The sequence below is a fragment of the Oncorhynchus keta genome, unplaced genomic scaffold (genome assembly GCF_023373465.1).
Source record: "Oncorhynchus keta strain PuntledgeMale-10-30-2019 unplaced genomic scaffold, Oket_V2 Un_contig_6244_pilon_pilon, whole genome shotgun sequence".
NCBI classification, from domain to species: Eukaryota; Metazoa; Chordata; class Actinopteri; order Salmoniformes; family Salmonidae; genus Oncorhynchus; species Oncorhynchus keta.
In genome coordinates, this window is record NW_026288751.1 from 1,240,670 (window position 1) to 1,268,176 (window position 27,507).

At 45.6% G+C, this 27,507-nt stretch overlaps 1 protein-coding gene and 1 long non-coding RNA gene across 4 annotated transcripts; one reads left to right on the top strand and one right to left on the bottom strand.

Moving 5' to 3' along the window:
* Positions 1-7,207: 7,207 nt before the first annotated feature.
* LOC127925773 (kinase suppressor of Ras 2-like) lies at positions 7,208-26,133 on the bottom strand. The gene is made up of 3 exons (XM_052510973.1): positions 25,652-26,133; positions 20,638-20,723; positions 7,208-7,336 (listed from the first exon to the last, which is right to left on the bottom strand). Exons 1-3 carry the CDS (start codon positions 25,859-25,861, stop codon positions 7,333-7,335), a joined length of 300 nt encoding a protein of 99 aa, XP_052366933.1. The 5' UTR covers positions 25,862-26,133; the 3' UTR covers positions 7,208-7,332.
* Positions 17,903-20,009, top strand: LOC127925775 (uncharacterized). 3 transcript variants are annotated; one of them, XR_008122175.1, is made up of 3 exons: positions 17,903-18,640; positions 18,837-18,913; positions 19,843-20,009. It is a non-coding gene; the product is annotated as an uncharacterized LOC127925775 (long non-coding RNA). The 3 variants fall into 3 exon arrangements; XR_008122177.1 differs by lacking the exon at positions 18,837-18,913 and adding an exon at positions 19,221-19,297 and having other exon boundaries at positions 19,766-20,009; XR_008122176.1 differs by lacking the exon at positions 18,837-18,913 and adding an exon at positions 19,221-19,297.
* Positions 26,134-27,507: the final 1,374 nt, after the last annotated feature.

The following is a 27,507-nucleotide window of genomic DNA, read 5'->3' on the forward strand; positions in this document are numbered from 1 at the left end:
TTCCAAAAATAAATCAATGATCGTATACAAATACTTTTTACTGCAAAAGTGGTTAAATTTGGGGGGGGCACACAATAATTTGGAATAAGAGAAGTCAATTGTCTGCACTACCTACACAAACAAACAGCTTTAGAATATCTTACATTTTAGACATTTAGACCTGTAAATACACAGATACAATAGGCAGAAATATCAACGGTTAATTTTTATGACTCGTGTAAATGTACATTTTTGGTAGTTTTTGGTAGTTTTCAAGTCAAATTTGCTCTCATTCAGTGCTGTATGGTCTAGCCTGACAAAAATGCATACTGTTACACATGTTTTTGATGTAGTGGCTGTAGAGCCTCACAGTGGAGGTGTCATAATACCCATAAAACCTAGTATGCAAACAGGGAAATGGTTCCAATCGTTAATACACCATTCATTTTTCCCATACGGAATTTTAGAAACACTTAAGTAAAGACTTATTACCCTGGCGTGAAGTTCTGATAACCATAAAAACCTCTCTCGCACCAGGTGAACATTGGATTGTTCCGGTGCACTTTTATCCTGTTTGGATGGAGCTGGCACATTGCTTCTTCCAGACAATCATGTCCACCATCCTGCTTGTCTGCCCAGTGGTTTCTGTATATTTTGACTGGGTGATAGTTATGGTGTAAGGGTGAATGCAACCACACAAGTGCATAAGGCAGGAGTTCATTATAATGAACCAACACAACCTGACACTCATTGACAAGAAATGCTATCAACTTATAGGCTCTTCACATGTCATAGGAATTGCACCTCTCCAAAGTCAATGCCACCCTGAATCTTCCAGAACTGTCCTTGATAGGCCCACTCCACCATCAGTCCTCCACTCAGGCAGTTACTAGAGACAAAGACACCAGGAAACTGGACTGTCACGTCAGGAGGCCATTCAACAGTTAATATGCCGTCTGGAAATTGATGGTGTGCATTGTCCTCATATGTACCCATTTGGCTACCAACCATGGCTGGCCAGCCCATGTGACACCTGAACTGGACTTATGTGAAGAATGAGCTCTCATGCTGAGGTGACTCATGCATTGGTCTGGGAAACTGCAGCAATCACAACATCCATATAAGGACATTTATGGCAAACAAGAGACACCTTAGGATGGTAAAACTTGCTGTATGTGATCATTTATGCTGGCCGGGGATTGACTGTGAGATACAGTAGTGGTCTTCGTGCACCATGCTTGATCAGCTCCACCTCCTCTGCAACCCTTTAACTGCCCATCAAAGCCCAGGGATCATCTTCAGATGTACAGTTGAAGTCGGAAATGTACATACACCATAGCCAAATACATTAAAACTCAGTTTTTCACTATTTTACATTTAATCCAAGTAAACATTCCCTGTCTTAAGTCAGTTAGGATCACCACTTTATTTTAAGAAGGTGAAATGTCAGAATAATAGTAGAGAGAATGATTTCTTCAGCTTTTATTTCTTTCATTACATTCCCAGTGGGTCAGAAGTTTACATACACTCAACTAGTATTTTGTAGCATTGCCTTTAAATTGTTTAACTTGGGTCAAACATTTCGGGCAGCCTTCCACAAGCTTCCCACAATAAGTTGGTGAATTTTGTCCCATTCCTCCTGACAGAGCTGGTGTAACTGAGTCAGGTTTGTAGGCCTCCTTGCTCGCACATGCTTTTTCAGTTCTCCCCACAAATGTTCCATGGGATTGATGTCAGGGCTTTGTGATGGCCACTTCAATACCTTGACTTTGTTCTTCTTTAGCCATTTTGCCACAACTTTGGAAGTATGCTTGGGGTCATTGTCCATTTGGAAGACCCATTTGCAAACTAGATTTAACTTCCTGACTGATGTCTTGAGATGTTGTTTCAATATATCCACATCATTTTCCTCCTCATTATGCCATCTATTTTTATGAAGCCATCTATTTTGTGAAGTGCACCAGTCCCTCCTGCATCAAAGCACCCCCACAACATGATGCTGCCACCCCGTGCTTCACGGTTGGGATCGTGTTCTTCGGCTTGCAAGACACCCCCTTTTCCTCCAAACATAACGATGGTGATTATGGCCAAACAGTTCTATTTTTGTTTCATCAGACCAGAGGATATTTCTTCAAAAACTACAATCTTTTCCCCAAAAAGTACGATCTTTGTCTCCATGTGCAGTTGCAAACCGTAGTCTGGCTTTTTTATGGTGGTTTTGGAGCAGTGGCTTCTTCCTTGCTGAGCGGCCTTTCAGGTTACGTTGATATAGGACTCATTTTACTGTGGAATAATACTTTTGTACCTATTTCCTCCAGCATCTTCACAAGGTGTTCTGGGATTGATTTGCACTTTTTGCACCAAGGTACATTCATCTCTAGGAGACAGAACACATCTCCTTCCTGAGCGGTATGACGGCTGCGTGGTCCCATGGTGTTTATACTTGCGTACTATTGTTTGTACAGATGAACGTGGTACATTCAGGCATTTGGAAATTGCTCCCAAGGATGAATCAGACTTGTGGAGGTCTACAATTATTTTTCTGAGGTCTTGGCTGATTTCTTTTGATTTTCCCATGATGTCAAGCAAAGAGGCACTGAGTTTGAAGGTAGGCCTTGAAAAACATCCACAGGTACAGCTCCAATTGACTCAAATTTTGTCAATTAGCCTATCAGAAGCTTCTAAAGCCATGACATAATTTTCTGGAATTTTCCAAGCTTTTTAAAGGCACAGTCAACTTAGTGTATGTAAACTTCTGACTCACTGAAAAATTACTTGTGTCATGCACAAAGTAGATGTCCTAACCGACTTGGCAAAACTATAGTTTGTTAACAAGACATTTGGGGAGTGGTTAAAACCAACCTGTGTATGTAAACCTCCGACTTCAACTGTATATGTGTGGAGCTGTGCTTCATCCCTCACAGCCAACACTTCTTAGTCATAGCCTATGACCTAGCTACATTCTAACTAACATCTCAGTAACCCGAGGTCACCCTCACAGGTTCTGTCACTCTCCACATCTCCTGATGGGCCTGCCCCAGTCCGTAATCAATGCCAACCAACCACGGCCAAATGTATTACGGTTGCCTTCCTGTAACTTGGTTACGCTATTGTGTCCTTGTGTCGTGAACAGTAGTGTAAAGTACTTCAGTAAAAATACTTTGAAGCACTACTTAAGTAGTTGTTTTCAGTACATCTACTTGACGATATATATTTGACAACTTTTGCTTTACTATATTCCTAAAGAAAATAATGTACTTTTTACTTCATATATTTTCCCTGACACCCAAAACTACTAGTTACATTTTGAATGCTTAGCAGGATGTTAAAATGGTCCAATTCATGCACTTATCAAGAGAACAAACCTGGTCATCCCTACTGTCTCTGATCTGGCGGACTCACTAAACACAAATGCTTTGTAAATGATATCGGAGTGTTGGAGTGTGCCCCTGGCTACCCGTAAAGAAATAAAAAACACAACAAATGGTGCTGTCTGGTTTGCTTAATATGAAGAATTTGCAATGATTTATGCTTTTACTTTTTAAGTAAATTTAAAACCAAATACTTTTACTCAAGTAATATTTAAGTAAAGAAATAAAACAGTAAAAAGATTTTCAAATGTCTTTTTACTGTTGTTTTATTTCTTTATGTACCTACACACACACACACACACACACACACACACACACACACACACACACACACGCACACACACACACACACACACACACACACACACACACACCTTTTTTTCTTCTTTCCGCACCATTGGTTAGAGCCTGTAAGTAAGCATTTCACTGTAAGGTGTTGTATTCGGTGCACATGACAAATAAACTTTGATTTGAAGTAATATTTTACTGGGTGACTTTCACTTTTACCTGAGTCATTTTCTATCAAGGCATCTTTACTCAGGTATAACATATGACTACTTCTTCCACCACGGGTCGTGAAACGCTTGTTATTATATTTTGTGGAATTTCCCATTGTTGACATGCTGTAAGTGTGTGAATGAGATTAAAACATGAAAACACACATTGAAAAATGAGTTGGCGTCGGCTATTCAAACACAACAGAGGTATGGCAGTGCCACTCATAGTCCTTGATATATCAAAAGCCTTATGAACCATTTTAATGACAGAATAACACAATCAAAATGAACAAGGGCTACTTATATACAGATGAATGTGTTAGAGTGTAATCATGTTGGCCTTATTGGATTCAGAATAAAATTGATTCACACCAACAGTCTTTATAGGCATGAGTGTTGTACACAATTCTGAAAAAAATGCCTCAGTTGCAAAAATTCTTATTGACAGGTGATTTAACCTCCATCAAATGTTATTATGGCAGCCAAATTTGATTTTGGACACCATATTTGATTTTGGACACCATATTTGATTTGAGGCTAAATATCATGATAATCTGTGATTGCCCCTTTGACTTAATTGCAAAACTAACAGCTAAAGATACAAAATCCTTTAAGGAACCTTGGACCCCCCAAAAAGTAATGTTGATGTCTAAGCCAAATTGTTTTCCTTCGAGCAGATTACAATAGCTACAACATCAAAAACATGTTACTGTATGCATTTCTGTCAGGCAGGACCATACAGCACAGAATGAGAGCAAATTTGACATGCAAAGTTGTCTATTGCACAGCTTCCAAAAAGTGAAGTTTGGAATACAAACTTCATATGCTGTGTGTTTACAGGTCTATATTTCCTAAATTGATTCATAGGGCACAGACAGATCACTCACTGGCCAATGAGTAAAAATAGAGCAATGATGAGAGCTGGGGGGAGTGCGATGGATTAGGGGTGGTGCCGTATCTGGGGTCCATCCAGAGTGTGTGGAATGTGACGGGAACCTCTCAGCCAAAACAACACTAGTAAGTAGACAACAGTGCACCACTCTCCCCTGACCTGTCCCCTCCAGTCCTGGCCATTTCTAGGCTACAGCCTAGCCTAGCTAGTAGCTCGTATCCAGCCTGGCTGGCTGGGACAGCACATGCCTGAGGGACCTAATGAGAGCTGAGGACATGCAGACACAGAGCAGCAGCCAACAGGGGTCTAGCCTCTCTGTATGGGCTCCTGCAGTGGATTTCAGACTGTTGTATTGGACTGTAAAATGGTGTGTCTAGGTCACACACAGTAGCAGCCTGTTCTCTGAAATGTGTTAAACATTCTTGGTTTGTGGCTTCAAAACTGAGAAAAAAATGCATCATCTGCCATTTGAAATTGCTCTTGGTTACAACAGTATAATTTCTTAGGACACTAAATTGCATGATTTAAGATCCATGAGGCTGCAAACCCATGAGACTTGGATGGCTATAGTCTACATTTGCTATCCTTACAAACAATCCTTTCACATGAAGAGTCACATTTAGGCATGTACAGTGGGGCAAAAAAGTATTTAGTCAGCCATCAATTGTGCAAGTTCTCCCACTTAAAAAGATGAGAGAGGCCTGTAATTTTCATCAATATGTACACTTCAACTATGAGAGACAAAATGACAAGAAAAAAATCCAGAAAAACACATTGTAGGATTTTTTATGAATTTATTTGCAAATTATGGTGGAAAATAAGTATTTGGTCACCTACAAACAAGTAAGATTTCTGGCTCTCACAGACCTGTAACTTCTTCCTTAAGAGGCTCCTCTGTCCTCCACTCATTACCTGTATTAATGGCACCTGTTTGAACTTGTTATCAGTATAAAAGACACCTGTCCACAACCTCAAACAGTCACACTCCAAACTCCATTATGGCCAAGACCAAAGAGCTGTCAAAGGACACCAGAAAGGACACCAGAAACAAAAAAGACCTGCACCAGGATGGGAAGACTGAATCTGCAATACGCAAGCAGCTTGGTTTGAAGAAATCAACTGTGAGAGCAATTATTAGGAAATGGAAGACCACTGATAATCTCCCTCAAGCTGGGGCTCCACGCAAGATCTCACGCCGTGGGGTCAAAATGATCACAAGAATGGTGAGCAAAAATCCCAGAACCACACGGGGGGACCTAGTGAATGACCTGCAGAGAGCTGGGACCAAAGTAACAAAGCCTACCATCAGTAACACACTACGCCGCCAGGGACTCAAATCCTGCAGTGCCAGACGTGTCCCCCTGCCGAAGCCAGTACATGTCCAGGCCCATCTGAAGTTTGCTAGAGAGCATTTGGATGATCCAGAAGAAGATTGGGAGAACGTCATCTGGTCAGATGAAACCAAAATAGAACTTTTGGTAAAAACTCAACTCGTCGTGTTTGGAGGACAAAGAATGCTGAGTTGCATCCAAAAAAACACCATACCTACTGTGAAGCATGGGGGTGGAAACATCATGCTTTGGGGCTGTTTTTCTGCAAAGGGACCAGGACGACTGATCGGTGTAAAGGAAAGAATGAAGGTGGCCATGTATCGAGAGATTTTGAGTGAAAACCTCCTTCCATCAGCAAGGGCATTGAAGATGAAACGTGGCTGGGTCTTTCAGCATGACAATGATCACAAACACACCGCCCGGGCAACGAAGGAGTGGCTTCGTAAGAAGCATATCAAGGTTCTGGAGTGGCCTAGCCAGTCTCCAGATGTCAACCCCATAGAAAATCTTTGGAGGGAGTTGAAAGTCTGTGTTGCCCAGCAACAGCCCCAAAAACATCACTGCCCTAGAGGGGATCTGCATGGAGGAATGGGCCAAAATACTAGCAACAGTGTGTGAAAACCTTGTGAAGACTTACAGAAAACGTTTGACCTCTGTCATTGCCAACAAAGGGTATATAACAAAGTATTGAGATAAACTTTTGTTATTGACCAAATACTTATTTTCCACCATCATTTGCAAATAAATTCATTAAAAATCCTACAATGTGATTTTAGGGATTATTTGTCTTCTCATTTTGTCTGTCATAGTTGAAGTGTACCTATGATGAAAATTACAGGCCTCTCTCATCTTTTTAAGTGGGAGAACTTGCACAATTGGTGGCTGACTAAATACTTTTTTGCCCCACTGTAATTCCCCATACAGCATTCAACCAACACATTTTATTGCAAAATACTGCTAGAATTGATCAGACCTAAACATTAGTGCTCTATGAAAAGAAAGGAATGGGTTTATCAGAGTCTGTCATTACAAAATAAGCCCTGTACACATACTTACATTTGCACCAACATGCAGACAGACAGACAGTGGCACACACACACACACACGCACACTTCTAGAACCTACCTCTATGAGCTCAGGTCTCAGGTTGACGGTGCGCAGCCAGTCCCCCAGCCGTGGGTAGCTGTCCAAGGCCTGAGGCCTCTCTGTCTCCGGCACTTTCTGCTTACACTGCAGCTGCTTACAAATGTACTTCATCAGCTTCACCTGCAGGGGGAAACAGAAACAAGCACCAACAGAGAAAGGAGGGGCAGGTTAGTGTGATGATTTAGAGTACCCGTTCTGGCCTGCAGGATACCTGCAACTCTTCACTGTGTTGTCGAGTGTGTAGTTTAGTGTGACAGGGAAATATAGGTGAATTGAAAAAAGCCATGAGCCCATTGGACATAACTACAGAAATGATGGTATGCAAACTGTGAATGCACAATCGTTCTTTGCAGAAATAGTACATAGTAAACATTAAATACCAGGGATACATTCATTGAAATGTTAATCATTCCTTTTGCTCTGATTAAATGATGCCGAATTATTCTTTGTGCGTCATACTTCCATAACTATTCCTTGCATAACTGATTAACTAAACAGAAGACCTACCAGACAGTGTACATATTAACTGGTTAATGAAAGCCAGAATAAGATGGCCACTGACAATGTCAAGTCATGTTTATAGCATGGGCTCTATGCTGGAGATTTAGCAGATGCAAAGCCCCTTGTCAAATATTGGACAAGGACAAAAAAAATGAATCCTATAAAACAAACATGGCTGCCCCAGAGACAACGAGGGAGCGTGCCGTTCTCTTTTATGTGTGGACTGTGGTAGAACACTGGGGAGATGAACCAGCACCAGACACACACAGACACACACCATTCTTCTGGAGCTTTCTCCCAGGACATGAGGAGAGGCCAATCTGATACAAATTACTCCAATCACGCAGACACATTTATTCATTCCACAACGTGGCGTTTCTCCACCATCCATGTTCCCACACAGGCAGTCAGAAAAGCAGGGCTGTCAAATAGATATAAATAGCTGTTATTATATGGAAGGGAACAGCGAGCTGGCCTTCTCATGAGGGTGTCTGCACCGCTGGCATGGCAACCAAGTGTCATTTGAACATTGCAGCAGCTGAAAGCAGGAGAACAGTGACATCACAGTCCTGGGAGACACAAAGTTCACAGTGAGGCTAGCAGACAGCCTCTCAACCCTCACATAAAGAAATCCCCCCCCCCCCTCATCTGTCTGTCAGGACCGCGGGGTCCATGTTTTATATTGAAATACATAATAGGCTGTTCACATAATAAACAAAAACAGGGAGGACGCTTACATTGCAGAATGTGTGAAAGCTCTCCACCATGATCCTCTACAAACAAACAGAGCGCTGGCTACCACGATTCATTTTCCATCTCTGCAGAGAGGAAGTTGCAGAGTGGCAGACTGGACACTGAGAGACCGGCAGTTAGGGGTGAGGATCTGCCCCTCACAACCCCCTCCAACTTGCTTATCTCTCGGTCTTTCTACGTCTCTTGTCCCCTTCTCTTTGTCTTTCCTCCTCTCGTTCTCTCCCTCTCCTTTTCCCTCCCTCTCTGAGAACAGGTTGTGGCAGCACTGTGTTGTGGTGGCTGGTGATGACACAGGGAGCAGTGCAACCTGAGGGGAGAGGAGAAAGGATGAGGCCTGTGCTGCTGACATCAGGGAGGAGGGCTCACCAGCTGAGATGGCCCTTTCACCAGTGCCCAGGGGAGCGGCTCGCTGATGCACAGCACGCCCTGTTACCATGCAGCTGCTGACCATAAAGCCAGTCACCCTTTTCACTCACTCACACACACACACACACACACACACACACACACACACACACACACACACACACACACACACACCCCAACCTTGCCGCCACCCCCCCAGCCCTCCGCCACCTGTGTCTGCTAATCAGCACTTTAATGACTGAAGCCTTCGTCACTGATATGCCAAGCCCCACCTCCAAGTGACATGCCCCCCCCTCACCTGATATCGGATGTACTGATATACATCACTGCTGTGTACCATCCAAACAGCACACCTGACACTGCTGCCCTGGTGGTGATTGTGCAAATGAACACTGGGATATCAAGTCTTTGTATGGGACATGACAGTGGAAAAAGAAAAGAGATGAGAGACCTGTTAAGTTAATGACAACAGTCTGAACATACAGTGGTGTGTGATTTAGAACTTGTGCAGAGAATTCTAAACTAGAGCATTACCACGACATTAATATAGCAACATTATAAGGACACAGCAGGCTCCACCCCCTGTCCCAGCCTTCCCAGGCCACTACCAGATACAGTGGTCCTATGAGTAAATCTCACAGCACTATGGTATTAGTTTGCACTGGCCTTCTCAACTGAGCGTATACCGTCTCCTTATCTCCCTTTCCATCTGAGTGTCCATTACAGCTGGCTGCAAGCAGCACCACGCGGCATGGCACCACCAGGTATCACTCCACTCTACCCACCAGTCACATCTCAAGAGCCGGAGTAACAATGAGCAAAACATGCCTTTTTTTTTAGCTTATTCACTCACACACACACACTCTTGTAGTACACACCGCTCAGAAACATGCTCAGCCACACTATTCGGCAAGAGAAAATGTGGCCTTGGGATGTAAGAGGCAGCTTGGCTCGGCGGCAGAGGTTAACAAAAGCCTCTCCACTGCAGGCGAGAGGAGACAGTAGGAGAGAGAGAGAGAGAGAGAGAGAGAGAGAGAGAGAGAGAGAGAGGGAGCATAGAGAGAGAGACGCAGCTACTGCCAGCTAGCCTACTTTAGCAGTACTGTATCATTTTAATCATTTTAGTCAATAAGATTCTTGCTACGTAAGCTTAACTTTCTGAACATTCGAGACGTGTAGTCCACTTGTCATTCCAATTTCCTTGCATTAGCGTAGCCTTTTCTGTAGCCTGTCAACTATGTGTCTGTCTATCCCTGTTCTCTCCTCTCTGCACAGACCATACAAACGCTCCACACCGCGTGGCCGCGACCACCCTAATCTGGTGGTCCCAGCGCGTACGACCCACGTGGAGTTCCAGGTCTCCGGTAGCCTCTGGAACTGCCGATCTGCGGCCAACAAGGCAGAGTTCATCTCAGCCTATGCCTCCCTCCAGTCCCTTGACTTCTTGGCACTGACGGAAACATGGATCACCACAGATAACACTGCTACTCCTACTGCTCTCTCCTCGTCCGCCCACGTGTTCTCGCACACCCCGAGAGCTTCTGGTCAGCGGGGTGGTGGCACCGGGATCCTCATCTCTCCCAAGTGGTCTTTCTCCCCTTACCCATCTGTCTATTGCCTCCTTTGAATTCCATGCTGTCACAGTTACCAGCCCTTTCAAGCTTAACATCCTTATCATTTATCGCCCTCCAGGTTCCCTCGGAGAGTTCATCAATGAGCTTGATGCCTTGATAAGCTCCTTTCCTGAGGACGGCTCACCTCTCACAGTTCTGGGCGACTTTAACCTCCCCACGTCTACCTTTGACTCATTCCTCTCTGCCTCCTTCTTTCCACTCCTCTCCTCTTTTGACCTCACCCTCTCACCTTCCCCCTACTCACAAGGCAGGCAATACGCTTGACCTCATCTTTACTAGATGCTGTTCTTCCACTAACCTCATTGCAACTCCCCTCCAAGTCTCCGACCACTACCTTGTATCCTTTTCCCTCTCGCTCTCATCCAACACTTCCCACACTGCCCCTACTCGGATGGTATCGCGCCGTCCCAACCTTCGCTCTCTCTCCCCCGCTACTCTCTCCTCTTCCATCCTATCATCTCTTCCCTCTGCTCAAACTTTCTCCAACCTATCTCCTGATTCTGCCTCCTCAACCCTCCTCTCCTCCCTTACTGCATCCTTTGACTCTCTATGTCCCCTATCCTCCAGGCCGGCTCGGTCCTCCCTCCCGCTCCGTGGCTCGACGACTCATTGCGAGCTCACAGAACAGGGCTCCGGGCAGCCGAGCGGAAATGGAGGAAAACTCGCCTCCCTGCGGACCTGGCATCCTTTCACTCCCTCCTCTCTACATTTTCCTCCTCTGTCTCTGCTGCTAAAGCCACTTTCTACCATTCTAAATTCCAAGCATCTGCCTCTAACCCTAGGAAGCTCTTTGCCACCTTCTCCTCCCTCCTGAATCCTCCCCCCCTCCCTCCTCCCTCTCTGCAGATGACTTCGTCAACCATTTTGAAAAGAAGGTCGATGACATCCGATCCTCGTTTGCTAAGTCGAACGACACCGCTGGTTCTGCTCACACTGCCCTACCCTATGCTCTGACCTCTTTCTCCCCTCTCTCTCCAGATGAAATCTCGCGTCTTGTGACGGCCGGCCGCCCAACAACCTGCCCGCTTGACCCTATCCCCTCCTCTCTTCTCCAGACCATTTCCGGAGACCTTCTCCCTTACCTCACCTCGCTCATCAACTCATCCCTGACCGCTGGCTACGTCCCTCCCGTCTTCAAGAGAGCGAGAGTTGCACCCCTTCTGAAAAAACCTACACTCGATCCCTCCGATGTCAACAACTACAGACCAGTATCCCTTCTCTCTTTTCTCTCCAAAACTCTTGAGCGTGCCGTCCTTGGCCAGCTCTACCGCTATCTCTCTCAGAATGACCTTCTTGATCCAAATCAGTCAGGTTTCAAGACTAGTCATTCAACTGAGACTGCTCTTCTCTGTATCACGGAGGCGCTCCGCACTGCTAAAGCTAACTCTCTCTCCTCTGCTCTCATCCTTCTAGACCTATCGGCTGCCTTCGATACTGTGAACCATCAGATCCTCCTCTCCACCCTCTCCGAGTTGGGCATCTCCGGCGCGGCCCACGCTTGGATTGCGTCCTACCTGACAGGTCGCTCCTACCAGGTGGCGTGGCGAGAATCTGTCTCCTCACCACGCGCTCTCACCACTGGTGTCCCCAGGGCTCTGTTCTAGGCCCTCTCTTATTCTCGCTATACACCAAGTCACTTGGCTCTGTCATAACCTCACATGGTCTCTCCTATCATTGCTATGCAGACGACACACAATTAATCTTCTCCTTTCCCCCTTCTGATGACCAGGTGGCGAATCGCATCTCTGCATGTCTGGCAGACATATCAGTGTGGATGACGGATCACCACCTCAAGCTGAACCTCAGCAAGACGGAGCTCCTCTTCCTGCCGGGGAAGGACTGCCCGTTCCATGATCTCGCCATCACGGTTGACAACTCCATTGTGTCCTCCTCCCAGAGCGCTAAGAACCTTGGCGTGATCCTGGACAACACCCTGACGTTCTCAACTAACATCAAGGCGGTGTCCCGTTCCTGTAGGTTCATGCTCTACAACATCCGCAGAGTACGACCCTGCCTCACACAGGAAGCGGCGCAGGTCCTAATCCAGGCACTTGTCATCTCCCGTCTTGATTACTGCAACTCGCTGTTGGCTGGGCTCCCTGCCTGTGCCATTAAACCCCTACAACTCATCCAGAACGCCGCAGCCCGTCTGGTGTTCAACCTTCCCAAGTTCTCTCACGTCACCCCGCTCCTCCGCTCTCTCCACTGGCTTCCAGTTGAAGCTCGCATCCGCTACAAGACCATGGTGCTCGCCACGGAGCTGTGAGGGGAACGGCACCTCAGTACCTCCAGGCTCTGATCAGGCCCTACACCCAAACAAGGGCACTGCGTTCATCCACCTCTGGCCTGCTCGCCTCCCTACCACTGAGGAAGTACAGTTCCCGCTCAGCCCAGTCAAAACTGTTCGCTGCTCTGGCCCCCAATGGTGGAACAAACTCCCTCACGACGCCAGGACAGCGGAGTCAATCACCACCTTCCGGAGACACCTGAAACCCCACCTCTTCAAGGAATACCTAGGATAGGGTAAGTAAGGGTAAGTAATCCTTCTCACCCCCCCCCCTCTCCCCCTTCCCCCCCAACAAGATTTAGATGCAAGTGGCTGTTCCACTGGTTGTCATAAGGTGTATGCACCAATTTGTAAGTCGCTTTGGATAAGAGCGTCTGCTAAATGACTTAAATGTAATGTAAATGAGAGAGAGCATAGAGGAAGAGAGAGAGATAGCATAGCAGGAGAGAGAGAGCATAGAGGAAGAGAGAGAGAGAGCATAGAGGAAGAGAGAGAGAGAGCATAGAGGAAGAGAGAGATAGCATAGCGGGAGAGAGAGAGCATAGAGGGAGAGAGAGAGAGCATAGAGGAAGAGAGAGAGAGAGAGAGAGAGAGAGAGAGAGCATAGCGGGAGAGAGAGAGCATAGAGGGAGAGAGAGAGCATTGAGGAAGAGAGAGAGAGAGCATAGAGGAAGAGAGAGAGAGAGAGCATAGAGGAAGAGAGAGAGAACATAGAGGAATAGAGAGAGAGAGCATAGAGGAAGAGAGAGAGAGCATAGAGGAAGAGAGAGAGAGAGCATAGAGGAAGAGAGAGATAGCATAGAGGAAGAGAGAGTATAGTGGGAGAGAGACCGAGAGAGCATAGATGAAGAAAGAAAAGGAGAGAGGGCATCTGGATGAGGACCTAAGGAGGGGTCAGATCAGGTGTTGGTGAGGACGAGGCACATATTAACACCTCACCCCGGGCCAAGGGGCTCTCCATAGACCACTCCAGCTCATCGGCTGCCAATTGCCAAGCTCTAAATTGTACTGAGTGCAAAGATTGCCCTCCTCAATAAGCTCAATTTCCATTCTTGCCCTGGTTGTGTGACTGGGAGAAAGAAACCCGGCCTATTTGGTATTTCAATGAACTGAAAAAGTGTGGTTGTCACGTTCTGACATTAGTTATTTTGTTATGTCTTTGTTTTGGTTGGTCAGGGCGTGAGTTGGGGTGGGTAGTCTAATTTATTTTTTCTATTTTGTGGTTTTGTGTTTGGCCTGTTATGGTTCTCAATCAGAGGCAGGTGCCGTTCGTTGTCTCTGATTGAGAATCATACTTAGGTAGCCTTTTCCCACCTGTGTTTTGTGGGTGATTATTTTCTGTTTAGCGTTTTTCGTCACCTTACAGAACTGTTTCGGTTTTGTTTCATTCTCTTTGTTATTTTGTGTTCTGAGTTTAAATAAATAGAATCATGAACACAAACCACGCTGCGCTTTGGTCCTCACCTTCTTCCACCAGCCGTTACAGTGGTAAGGGGAGTTGACTTGAAGAGAACTTGATATGATCTTTAGAAGCAACGAACTCAGGCACCGCAAAGGGTGCCTGAGAGACAGAAGGCCATATATGAATGGGAAGCAGGATATTCTTTGTGACTAGACTCATTGAAGCCTCAATAGTACCATGACCAGTGAAGATAATAGTATTTTACTGAATCACTTCAAATACAGACTGTCTGACAGGACTGCTTAAAGGGAACCCTATTCATATATGTTACTATGCCCATTCAACTTTGTATACTGAACCATGTATCTGGACTGTGACCATTGTTCTAGGTGCAAGCATTTGACCTTCGAGGTTAGCCAATTAGAAGAGCTCATGCTGTGGGTTGACAAGATAGCCAGTAAGCTTCTTCTTCCCGACAACTAGCTCTCTTTATTGTATCTGTGAGTCTTCCTTTCATTTTTAAGCTCAATATTACTTTTCCACAGAGCAGGAATGAGACTGCATTATTAAGTAGACTTCGGTCAGCACTTCTCTCAGTATAGCTTGAACTGTCATGAAACATGAGGTACAACTGTAGTACAGGAGTGAGTAGGGCGGCAGGTAGCCTAGCAGTTAAAGTGTTGGGCCAGTAACCAAAAAGTTGCCGGTTGGAATACCGAGTCATATATTTTATTCACGGTTTCCCTTCTATTCGTTCAACTGTGAGTTGCAGAGACAGCAGGCTCATTGTGGAACATGACGTTGTGTAGTTGGGCACCAGAGATACCTGTCACGAGCACCACACATTCACCCACACACAGGTAGATGGGGATCACGCAGGCAGCACAGTGAACAATACACTGGTGCAAGAGTGACGTCATGTTACCTAGCAACCTCACTCCAGAGTCGTCAGCAGCATTTTGTAGAGTGGGATTTTCCCATAGACATGAAACACAGAGGGTCAGACAGTACACATCAACGTGCAATATCCATTAAAATTACACCTCAGACTAGAGACAACTGCAGTTTCATGCGATTAGATTTTTAGGTAACAACTGAATAACAGCTCAATTCCTATAGAAAGACAAAAATCTGGAGTAGCGTTGCACCATTCTACAGATATATGTTCAAATAGGGTTGTATTACTGAGTAACTTATTGGGATTCAAAATGTACCAGTTAGATTTAGAGACAGATTCTCCAGTCAGTCTTGTGATCAGTCAAGGAGGATGGACTCTGGTGGGGGATGAGGTGGTCTGACTAGCCCCAGATCCCACCTGTTAGTCTGAAAATGGAGATAAACAACACCATGGAAATGCTTTAGTGCCTTGAGGAGAAGAGTGACAGCCAATATGAACCAAATCACCAGAGAGCAGCCAGAAAGACACCAGAACACCGGTCTGAACACAGGTCCTACTGTTCCACTTGTTTCCTCCAAATTCAGCTAAACCGTCTTGTACTCTAATACAAGTTGGATGACAGCCTTACGTCGATGCCTTTGCCAATGACATCAATGCTTCTCTGCAGGAGAATTGTGCAATATTTATTCCCCCCCCGGAAAACAGAACTTAGACTATTGAGAAGGTAACAACAGATTTCTCAGAGCTAAAACATTTGGAGTCATCGGTGGTAAAAGAAGACTTCCACGACTCGTAGCCATTTCTATTGTTACCTGTATTACGTATCATTATCCCTTGGTTCCCTCAGAACTGTACAGCAGTTAAGGCATCTACCGTCTGTGGTCAGTGTTCAGAATCTTCCCCCCCAGAAGCCAGACATTTTAAAGATGCAAAATAAATGTGTAAGTGTTTAATTGTGTCTCTTCCAACATGTTTTTGTTGTATCTGTCTTTATAACTGAAGGAGGCACAAGAACACATCAGGACACAATAGTATCACCATGAAGCACACAGGACCATGTGAAAGCTTTGTTGTGGATTGTCTTTACACTTATAGCCTCATCTGTCCTTATCTGCTGGCCCCATGCTGTCCATGGTGGTGTTAATAAAATGTGGGCGCCCAGTCAGTGTCACCGTGTGCACTGGGCTCAGAGTAGACGCAGCACTGTGATCTGGGAGATAATGATCATGGAACATTAAGGCCTTTGTATTGGGCCTTAAATGTTAACAAACAGCTGTAACGTGTTGCCGCATATTAAGCAGCCCCCAGGTAATAAAATGAAGGTGCCACAAATCACCCACGTCCAACACCATGTTGACACGATGGACAGAGGCACAGTTACGGGTGGGGCAGGGAGGGAGGGTCACGTGACACGAGGGCTATGTGACAGGCCTGAGCGCCCATCGCCCTGGGTGACTATCAGAGACAATGGCCCGCTGCGCTGACCCCTTCTCTGTCATCACTTGGGCTGACTGACCCCACAGAGAGGGGAAGGGGATGGGGGACTGGCTGCTGTCACTAATCCTCTGTCCTTATGTTGTAGGTCAGTCCCTGGCCTGCTCCAGCCACCGCCCCAGCTCCCCTACAACACAACCCTGGCCAACGCATGGACTACACACACACACACACACACACACACACACACACACACACACACACACACACACACACACACACACACACACACACACACACACATTGAAAACGTCATGTACACACACTTCTTAACAGTTCTTAAAAGGTCTGTGCAGTTAAGAGTGTGTACAGTATAGAGAAAGACACAATATCATTAAAAGTGATGTACTGTAAGTGCAGGTATCTAGAACTGCAGTATGATAACCTACACCAGTCAGTGGCACACAGCTCTATTCTGGGAGCCATTTCTCAAATGCCTGATACTAGAGTGCCGGAGAGGTTTTTGCATGTTATCTCCTGGCATGGGCTACATGTAGGCGTCTCAGGAAATACAACACAATAGCACAACCTAGGGATTGCATTTGCATCAAGCCCCTGAATCAATTGTAGCCTCATCACATCAATTCGAAGATCATTGTGCAGTGTTATGGGCTACACATTGACATGAGTGAGTTAGAACAGCACGGGGGCGGGCTAATGACTGTCTTCCCCTGAGTTACACTTGAAACCAAACATGCATTATTATCTAACCAGGCAATTCCCATAGAACTTAGAGTCAGAGTTTGAGTTGGTGTTGTATCATTCTCTAAATCGGGCCTCCTAATTCTCTTTTGTGCTGCACAGAATTTTGGAATTGAGATTAAACTGAATTCAATTGAGAAACATATATAAAACCCTTCTCACAAGAACGAGGAACAGGGACTGTTCCTTAGTGCACGTGAGTAATAATATCTCTAAAGGCTGTTAGTAAGCAATTACAACGCAACTACAGTGTTATTGCACAGGTATAGGAGCAACTGCTCTCCAAATATAATACATGCGATCTGGAAATAATGAATGCTCTCACCAAATCTAATAATGTCATATCAGGTTTCCACTTCAAGGAAGGAAGGATAAAAGAAAGGAAGGAAGCGTGTAGGGCAAAGAAACCCCTTGCAGCCCATTTTAAAATGTATTCACCCTTTATTTAACTAGGCAAGTCAGTTAACAACAAAGTCTTATTTTACAATGACGGCCAAACCCGGGCCAAACCCTCCCCTAACCAGTACAACGCTGGGCTAATTGCAGCGCCCTATGGGACTCCCAATCATGGCCGGTTTTGATACAGCCTGGGATCGAACCAGGGTCTGTAGTGACGCCTCTAGCACTGAGATGCAGTGCCTTAGACCGCTGCACCACTCGAGAGCCCATACAGCCCTCCATACATTGAGGAGCCATTTCATGCAAATCCTCCTTTCCTATTACACAAATACTGCAGACCTCAGAATTAGCAGACAAAGAGCAACGCTGCATCCTCAATATGTTTAAGAATAGCTCAAAGGCTGCCTGCTGGGCTAAAACCACCACGATTTCCACACCATGCAAGCTGACTGCTGGATTACACAGTTTGCTTTACCAATAGTAAAATAGGAAACAGAAATAAGGTGGTTATTGCTGCAATCATTTGCTTGTGTGTCTTCTGTGGTGAAAGCCATATTCTCCCCGGTCGTCTCCTAGGCCTCTGACAGACACAGCGGTTGCCAGGTCAAACGAAGCAGCCCAGCTGATTTGTATTCTCCCCGGTCGTCTCCTAGGCCTCTGACAGACACAGCGGTTGCCAGGTCAAACGAAGCAGCCCAGCTGATTTGTATTCTCCCCGGTCGTCTCCTAGGCCTCTGACAGACACAGCGGTTGCCAGGTCAAACGAAGCAGCCCAGCTGATTTGTATTCTCCCCGGTCGTCTCCTAGGCCTCTGACAGACACAGCGGTTGCCAGGTCAAACGAAGCAGCCCAGCTGATTTGTATTCTCCCCGGTCGTCTCCTAGGCCTCTGACAGACACAGCGGTTGCCAGGTCAAACGAAGCAGCCCAGCTGATTTGTATTCTCCCCGGTCGTCTCCTAGGCCTCTGACAGACACAGCGGTTGCCAGGTCAAACGAAGCAGCCCAGCTGATTTGTATTCTCCCGGTCGTCTCCTAGGCCTCTGACAGACACAGCGGTTGCCAGGTCAAACGAAGCAGCCCAGCTGATTTGTATTCTCCCCGGTCGTCTCCTAGGCCTCTGACAGCCTCTGCCACAGCCCAGCTGATTTGTATTCTCCCCGGTCGTCTCCACAGCGGTTGCCAGGTCAAACGAAGCAGCCCAGCTGATTTGTATTCTCCCCGGTCGTCTCCTAGGCCTCTGACAGACACAGCGGTTGCCAGGTCAAACGAAGCAGCCCAGCTGATTTGTATTCTCCCCCGGTCGTCTCCTAGGCCTCTGACAGACACAGCGGTTGCCAGGTCAAACGAAGCAGCCCAGCTGATTTGTATTCTCCCGGTCGTCTCCTAGGCCTCTGTACAGACACAGCGGTTGCCAGGTCAAACGAAGCAGCCCAGCTGATTTGTATTCTCCCGGTCGTCTCCTAGGCCTCTGACAGACACAGCGGTTGCCAGGTCAAACGAAGCAGCCCAGCTGATTTGTATTCTCCCGGTCGTCTCCTAGGCCTCTGACAGACACAGCGGTTGCCAGGTCAAACGAAGCAGCCCAGCTGATTTGTATTCTCCCCGGTCGTCTCCTAGGCCTCTGACAGACACAGCGGTTGCCAGGTCAAACGAAGCAGCCCAGCTGATTTGTATTCTCCCCCCGGTCGTCTCCTAGGCCTCTGACAGACACAGCGGTTGCCAGGTCAAACGAAGCAGCCCAGCTGATTTGTATTCTCCCGGTCGTCTCCTAGGCCTCTGACAGACACAGCGGTTGCCAGGTCAAACGAAGCAGCCCAGCTGATTTTATTCTCCCCGGTGTCTCCTAGGCCTCTGACAGACCCGGTTGCCAGGTCAAACGAAGCAGCCCAGCTCTAGGCCTCTGACAGACACAGCGGTTGCCAGGTCAAACGAAGCAGCCCAGCTGATTTGTATTCTCCCGGTCGTCTCCTAGGCCTCTGACAGACACACAGACACAGCGATTTGTATTCTTGCCAGGTCAGACACAGCGGTTGCCAGGTCAAAGCAGCAGCCCAGCTGATTTGTATTCTCCCGGTCGTCTCCTAGGCCTCTGACAGACACAGCGGTTGCCAGGTCAAACGAAGCAGCCCAGCTGATTTGTATTCTCCCCGGTCGTCTCCTAGGCCTCTTACAGACACAGCGGTTGCCAGGTCAAACGAAGCAGCCCAGCTGATTTGTATTCTCCCCGGTCGTCTCCTAGGCCTCTGACAGACACAGCGGTTGCCAGGTCAAACGAAGCAGCCCAGCTGATTTGTATTCTCCCCGGTCGTCTCCTAGGCCTCTGACAGACACAGCGGTTGCCAGGTCAAACGAAGCAGCCCAGCTGATTTGCTTTGATCTCCCCCTTCCTCCCTGCTCTCCCCTCCCAGCACGCCATTTGATTTTTCTTACTTAACAACCAACACTGAAAATGCGTAGGAAGAATGCTGCCTAAATATAGAAACAGCCACAATAGCTTTACACCACAAGCTGCAGAGCAAAACTCTTTCCAGCATCATGAGAAGACAAAACAGATAATGATGCATGTCTCGCTGCTGATCGGTAGGTAGGCTCAGGGATGGATTATCTGCACATAACATGGAGATGCATTCATCCAAAAGAGTCATTGATGAAAATTGATATCTAGAGACATTAATAAGCTACAGCCGGTAAGCTATCAACTCTGTTCAAGCTCTTTAAGAGTAACGTTTCATGTACATACAGTATCTTCAGAAAGTATTCACATCCCCTGACTTTTTTTCACATTTCTGTTGTACAGCCTGAATATAAAATTGATTAAATTGAGATTTGGTTTCACTGGCCTACACATAATAATGTCATAATGTCAAAGTGGAATTATGTTTTTAGAAAATTTAGCTAATTAATTAAAAATGAAAAGCTGAAATAATAAGCATTCAACCCCTTTGTTATGGCAAGGCTAAATAAGGCTAAACACATATGATTACCTGTAAGGTCCCTCAGTCGAGCAGTGAATTTCAAACACAGATTCAACCAATGCCTTGGTTTTCCAAATTCTCGCAAAGAAGAGCACCTATGGGTAAAAATAAAAAAGCAGACATTGTATATCCCTTTGAGCATGGTGAAGTTATTAATTATCAATACACCCAGTCATTACAAAGATACAGGTGTCCTTCCTAACTCAGTTGTCGGAGAGGAAGAAAACCGCTCAGGGATTTCATCATGAGGCCAATGGCTACTTTAAAACAGAGCTTAATGGCTGTGATGGTCAAAAACTGAGGATGGATGAACAACATTGTAGTTACTCCACAATACTAACCTAAATGACAGAGTGAATAGAAAGGAGCCTGTACAGAAAATGAACTATGTCCTGAATAGAAAGTGTTATGTTTGGGGCAAATGCAACACATCGCTGAGTACCACTCTTAGTATTTTCAAGCATCATGTTATGGGTATGCTTGTCATCGGCAAGGAATAGAGCCAAGCACAGGCAAAGTCCTAGAGGAAAACCTGGTTCAGTCTGCTTTCCAACAGACACTGGGAGACAAATTCCCCTTTCAGCAGGACAACAAGCTAAAACACAAGGCCAAATATACACTGAAGTTGCTTACCAAGAAAACATTGAATGTTCCTCAGTGGCCTAGTTACAGATTTGACTTAAATCGTCTTGAAAATCTTTGGCAAGACTGAAAATGGCTGTCTAGCAATGATCAACAACTAACTTGACAGACCTTGAACATTTTTAAAAAGGATTATGTGCAAATATTGTACAATTCAGGTGTGCAAAGATCTTAGAGACTTACCCAGAAAGACTCACAGCTGTAATCGCTGCCCAAGGTAATTCTAACATGTATTGACTCAGGGGTGTGAATACTTATGTAATCAAGATATATTAGTATTTTATTTTTCATACATTTTCTACAAATGTCAGAATTTTTCTTCCACTTTGACATGAGTATTTTGTGTAGATTGTTGACAAAAAAAAGACAACTCCATTTTAATCCCACCTTGTAACACAGCAAAATGTAGAAACGTGTGAATACTTTTCTGTCACTTGAGGCTGTTTGGTAGAAGATTATTGGGAGCGGAAATCCTCTCCTGTCATTTACTGCTTAAGTGTAACAGTCAGACAAACTGCTTCAGAGCCACAGAGAGACAATGACAGGGAGACATGGCAAAGGATAGGCCAACATGGAGACAGAGACAAATGGGTCAGGTGTGTGAGAGGATATCATGCTTCAGACAGGGATTAGTGTGTGAAAACTGAAGCACCACCTTGCGGTACTCCACTTGGAGAGCAAAGCACCATTATCTTTTCACCGGCAAGGCACACTGCAAAAAAACAGCCATGGTTGGAGTGCCATAATAAAGCGCTTTCAGTAAGAATCTAACGTGAGTTCAAGCCTCTTGATTGCGCTCAAGTGCGGGTCTCTGGGAGAGACACCCCTGTTTAGCACCACAAGTGTGACAGCCACTTTCACCCGTTGCTATTCACTTCTCTCATTCATCACACAAATTAACTGAGCCGTTAGGCCATTTAGCTGTATTGACAATTTATATTTTCCACTCTGCTGTTGTACACGGTACTCATGGGAACACTTGATGATCCGTTTTGGGAGTGTCAAGCTGAGACAGGCTTGTCAGATTTTTTCCAGTTAGGATTTCATGGTCAAGTCCAAGACAGATCCGGGGGACTTGTGGTTAACAGCCCCTCTCTCTGTTCCAATTGTCACTACAATCTTCTCATACAAACAGATGGGTGTGATTCAACCAGATGGTTATGGCTTTTGTACCTGTGAAATACGGTGACTAAAACTAGCATGTAGGTTTGGTGCTGTAATACTACCCAGATTCTTCCAGCACCCCCACCTTTGATTGGTTCAGGGTGTGTGTGAAGATGGGATCAGGGCATGTACAGCCTGGAGGAACGTGGCTTCTGAATGACCATTTCCGGTTTTAAAGTCCTTTTTCTTCAGCGATAATGAGCCCTTACCAGTGTGGCCCAATATACTGGGGAGACAGACATCCTGAATGAACAGGAAGCCTGGCCCAGAGTGAAGGAAGAAATGAAAGTGGCAGTTTGAGTGGTGCAGTGATAAGCCTACTGTAGAAAGCATATATTACCCACTCATTGCTTTCTATTTATAACACTTACTGGAGGTCTTTCTTTGTCCTGAAACAGGTTAATGAGAACTAGTTATTCAGTCCAATAACCACTCAAACAGACTCAGCCTTTTAACAACTCATATGTTGAAGAAGTACAAAAAGTAAATGCACTATTCAAAAACATCTGGGGCGGCAGGTAGCTTAGCAGTTAGAGATGCGAGCCAGAAAGGAAAAATCTTCCAGGAAGTGAGCTGGCAACCAGAGATTTGCTGGTATCAAATCCTAGATGCCGTTGGCTGCCGTTGCGCCCATGAGCAAGACACACAACCTCCCATGACAACAGCTCCCCAGGCGCCAAGTGTGAGAGCCCCCGCAATTCTCCAAAAACCTGTATATGTCCAGCACCATTCCAGGGTCTCTCTTTATTTTTTACTATTTTCTACATTGTAGAATAATAGTGAAGACATCAAAACTATGAAATAACACATTTGGAATCATGTAGTAAACAAAAAAGTGATAAACAAATCAAAACAGATTTTAGATTCTTCTAAGTAGCCACCCTTTGCCTTGATGACAGCTTTGCACACTCTTGGAATTCTCTTAACCAGCTTCACCTGCATTGCTTTTCCAACAGTCTTGAAAGAGTTCCCACATATGCTGAGCACTTGTTGGCTGCTTTTCCTTCACTCTGTGGTACAACTCATCCCAAACCATCTCAATTGGGTTGAGGTCGGATGATTGTGGAAGCCAGGTCATTTGATGCAGCACTCCATCATCCTCCTTCTTGGTCAAATAGTCCTTACAAAACCTTGAGGTGTGTTGAGTCATTGTCCTGTTGAAAAACAAATGATATCCCATCTGGTTTGGGATTAGTGGGACTATCGCATTGAAATATTGCCCAATTGGTAAAGGGACCTAACATGTGTAAGGAAAACATTCCCCATACCATTACACCACCACCTCTAGTTCGTACCGTTGACAACAGGTAGGATGGGGCCATGGACTCCGGCATGACGCCACAGGAACCGGGATTCGTTGGACCAGGCCATGTTTTCCACTCCTCAGTTGTCCAGTGTTTGTGATCACGTGCCCACTGGAGCTTCTTCTTCTTTTTAGCTGATAGGAGCAGAACCCGGTGTGGTCGTCTGCTGCAATAGCCCATCCGTGACAAGGATCGACGAGTTGTGCGTTCCAAGACACCACTGTTTTACTGCGCCGGTATTTGCCTGTTTGTGGGCCGCCTGTTAGTTGCACGATTCATGCCATTCTCCTTCGAACTCTCATCAACAAGCTGTTTTGGTCCACAGGACTGCCGCTGACTGGATGTTTGTTTGTTTGTCCACCATTCTCGGTGAACCCTAGACACTGTCGTGCATGAAAAGCCCAGGAGGCTGGCCGTTTCTAAGATACTGGAACTGCCACGCCTGGCACTGACGATCATACCACACATGCACACATGACTGTAAGTCGCTTTGGATAAAAGCGTCTGCTAAATGGCATATATTATTATTATATTATACCACGCTCAAAGTCGCTTAGGTCACTCGTTTTGCCCATTCTAACGTTCAATTGAACATTAACTGAATGTCTCGATGCCTGTCTGCCTGCTTTATATAAAAAGCCAGGGCCACGTGATTCACTGTCTGTAGGAGTGAACCATTTTTGTTAATAGGTGGTGTACCTAATAAACTGGCCACTTAGTGTATGCGTGTCTTTCGGAGGGGTTGGGTTAAAAGTGGAAGTCAAATTTGATTTGGACCTTTTGTGCAATTGACCAATTAAGTGATCTCAATGTGGAGTGGAAGAGTAGTAGCATGTGCTTCCCTCAAATTCAAACACCAACCTGAAAATCGTATTCAGATGTTTAGATTATGCATATGTCACTGATATCAGTATTGAATTTAATTTGCATGCGGGGTACGGCTAGATTTATACAGTATATATTTGTGTGTGTTGGTGACTGAATGCAGGCCGGACCAATGTCATGACAGTATTCTCACCTATCTAAACCCACAAGCATGATATTGCTGTATAATACAATTTCCCTATTCTATTATTCATACGATAATATTTTCCAAGTGGATACTACAGTAAACTAGTGCACACTACCATATAATAGGCCTAAAGACCGGAGCCTATACGTAGGCCATCACCCTATGCACAATTTAATCCCTGGTTGGTTCATCAGAATTGTTTACACATGCTAACCAAGTCATCCCCGACACGACTGAAATAAATGTGGATCCACAGACAGGTGCAGGGAACGCATTAGGCAGTGAACACTGTCAATATCGACACCTTGGTCTTAATTGGCTCAGAGTTATGGTCGGGGAATTGATCAGGATTATTGGCATGAGGGGTATTTACCATTGCCGGGAAATGCTCTGCCATTTAATTCTGCATTTTGTCTTGTACCCAAACTTGGCTTATCTGATGTAGAAATGCGGAATAGTGACCAATAATATAATGAAAATAAAAAGAGGAAGACAATGACATCATGAGATTGATGTGAGGAATTTGTCCCGTTTGATTTCAAATGCACCATTAGCTAACGTTAGATTGCTGCAAAATATCCGGGGTTCCGGTCAAATATTTCACTTACAGAAAGAGGTCACAATAATAACCAGATAAACGTCAGTGACAAGTCTATTTATAGCATATAAATAGCCTAGCCTATGTGGGAAGTCAGTGTATACACTATGTGTAAACATAGGACTATTTTTTAAATAATCATGCATAGCATCGCGCAATACAGCTGCAGTGTATTGTGCAAAATAGAAGGAAACTAATGGGGCGCCTCGCATACAGACACCAAAGAGCTGCAGCCCAGAACTGAGCTGGACATGACTCCGCAGTTTGGACCGCAGTATTTCTCCGTTTTCAGAAGTTAATTACCTCTAAAGTACGTATCTCTTGCTGTGTGAGGTCGTTGGACGCGGCGCATTTCGTCCGGAGCCCCTGTAAACTGGATATGGAGATTTCAATCATGTTCTGGATGAGTTCGCATTGGTGTAGAGCTGCCATCGCTGCGCCACCGCCACTTTCCCTCTCCGACTGCTCATCACTCTCGACCATCTTTCCACCTTTCTCAGACACACTATCCATTCCTCGGCATTGGGCACGGGTTTAGGGGGTAGATGCAAACTGTAAATGTTCAAATACACATGCACCAACGACGCAATATTATTGAACTTAACAAATGTCTCAATTCGGACAGAGCAATACAAATTGCTCGATATCAATATCCTGGTTCGAAGCAATCCAAAGTCCAACAGTGCTCGGGTTGTGTATTCTGCCCGTTCCGCGGAGAGACTCCGATCTCTCCCTCCCTGACAGCTCTCGCCCAGGCTTTCACCGTCTGTCAGCTGTTGGAAACATCATGGGACGCGTTGCAGTTTGGGAAACGAAGTCCTTCACTATGGCTGGGCACCGCACTCTCTCTCACACACACACACACACACACACACACACACACACACACACACACACACACACACACACACACACACACACACACACACACAATCAATTTGAGTTGAAATATGTCGCTCCAGAGAATAAGAAGAGATGATGCCGAGATCCACTGCAATTCCCAGACCTAGTCATATTCAAACAATATCACAATACTCCACAACCTGTGAACTTGACATGCTATAAACTGCAGAATTAGAACAAACCGCATTGTGGAGAGAATCAGTGTGGATCGTTGTTCACTCTGGATCTGTAAGTACATGTGTGATGTGTCCCTGGAGTCCTCCCTCCTCTCCTCTACTGGCTCTGACGCAGCACTATGAGCAAGGCCTTGCTTTCCTCACATGTCCTGCCTGCATCCCATCTCAGGGTGCAGGGTTTACTCCGTAATGTTAACATCCTCTCTAGGCTACCTGTCCACAGGGCCGGAAGAGAGATGGTCTCATCAGCACTCAGACCACGAAGAGCCGAGAGAGATAATGACAGATGGAGGGGATACAAGGCTAAGGATCAGAGAAGTTTGAGCTTCTAGTCTGGTGCATGTAAGCCCTTCTGAGTGAGCCCTGTCCTGCAAAGCACCTGTAGGAGCATGCTTCACTCCACACTCAGTACATCAAGAGAGATCGCACAAAATATTATATTTTGCCATACAACTAACTAATTAGTAGGCAGACATTCTGATCCTCATATTTTTAAAGTAATATCTTAAAATGCCGATAACAAGGTCCCACTCTCACCTTTGAGGTAAGTGACTGCCCTCTTTCTCAGTGCCACATAGCAATGCTGAAGTCTAGAGACACACTGAGTGACATCAACGTGTGCCCTGGCTTTGACTCAGGTGACTATGCTGCCTTTTACGTCACCTACACACTCAAAGACTAAGTCCCATTTCCAGAAACATACTCCCCTTCTTTATTGTGTATTGGACTGAGCTTGTTACAGTCTTGCCAAGTGTAAGGCACAGAGAGCATCAAGGCAAGCAAATCAATTTCATGAAGTTAGAATTCCCCCAAATTCAGCAAGGCCTAATTTACAGGAACGCTTGCAACAATTTAGTCTGAGAGCAATCGAGTGGGGGAGAGAAGAAGGCACTTGTCAGCTTGTTGACATGGCTTGCTAAACTGAGGATAGACACACACATCCTTTGCCATGCCACCCGGCCCAGCGGCCTCTTAAGCTGTTTGTACTGCAGCCTCATTGGCCGGCCAGGCTGCTGCATTTTAGTGTAGACCTTAGGGGCAAGTCTCCCAGGAAGCAGAGCATCAGATCAAATTGGATTG

Bases quoted from the DNA above. Each gene is read 5' to 3' on its own strand.
- LOC127925773 (XM_052510973.1), bottom strand. From the start codon at position 25,861: ATGGATAGTGTGTCTGAGAAAGGTGGAAAGATGGTCGAGAGTGATGAG. The intron at 20,724-25,651 runs GTAATTAACTTC...TTTTACCCATAG, and splicing joins AAGAGATACGTACTTTAGAG to GTGCTCTTCTTTGCGAGAAT.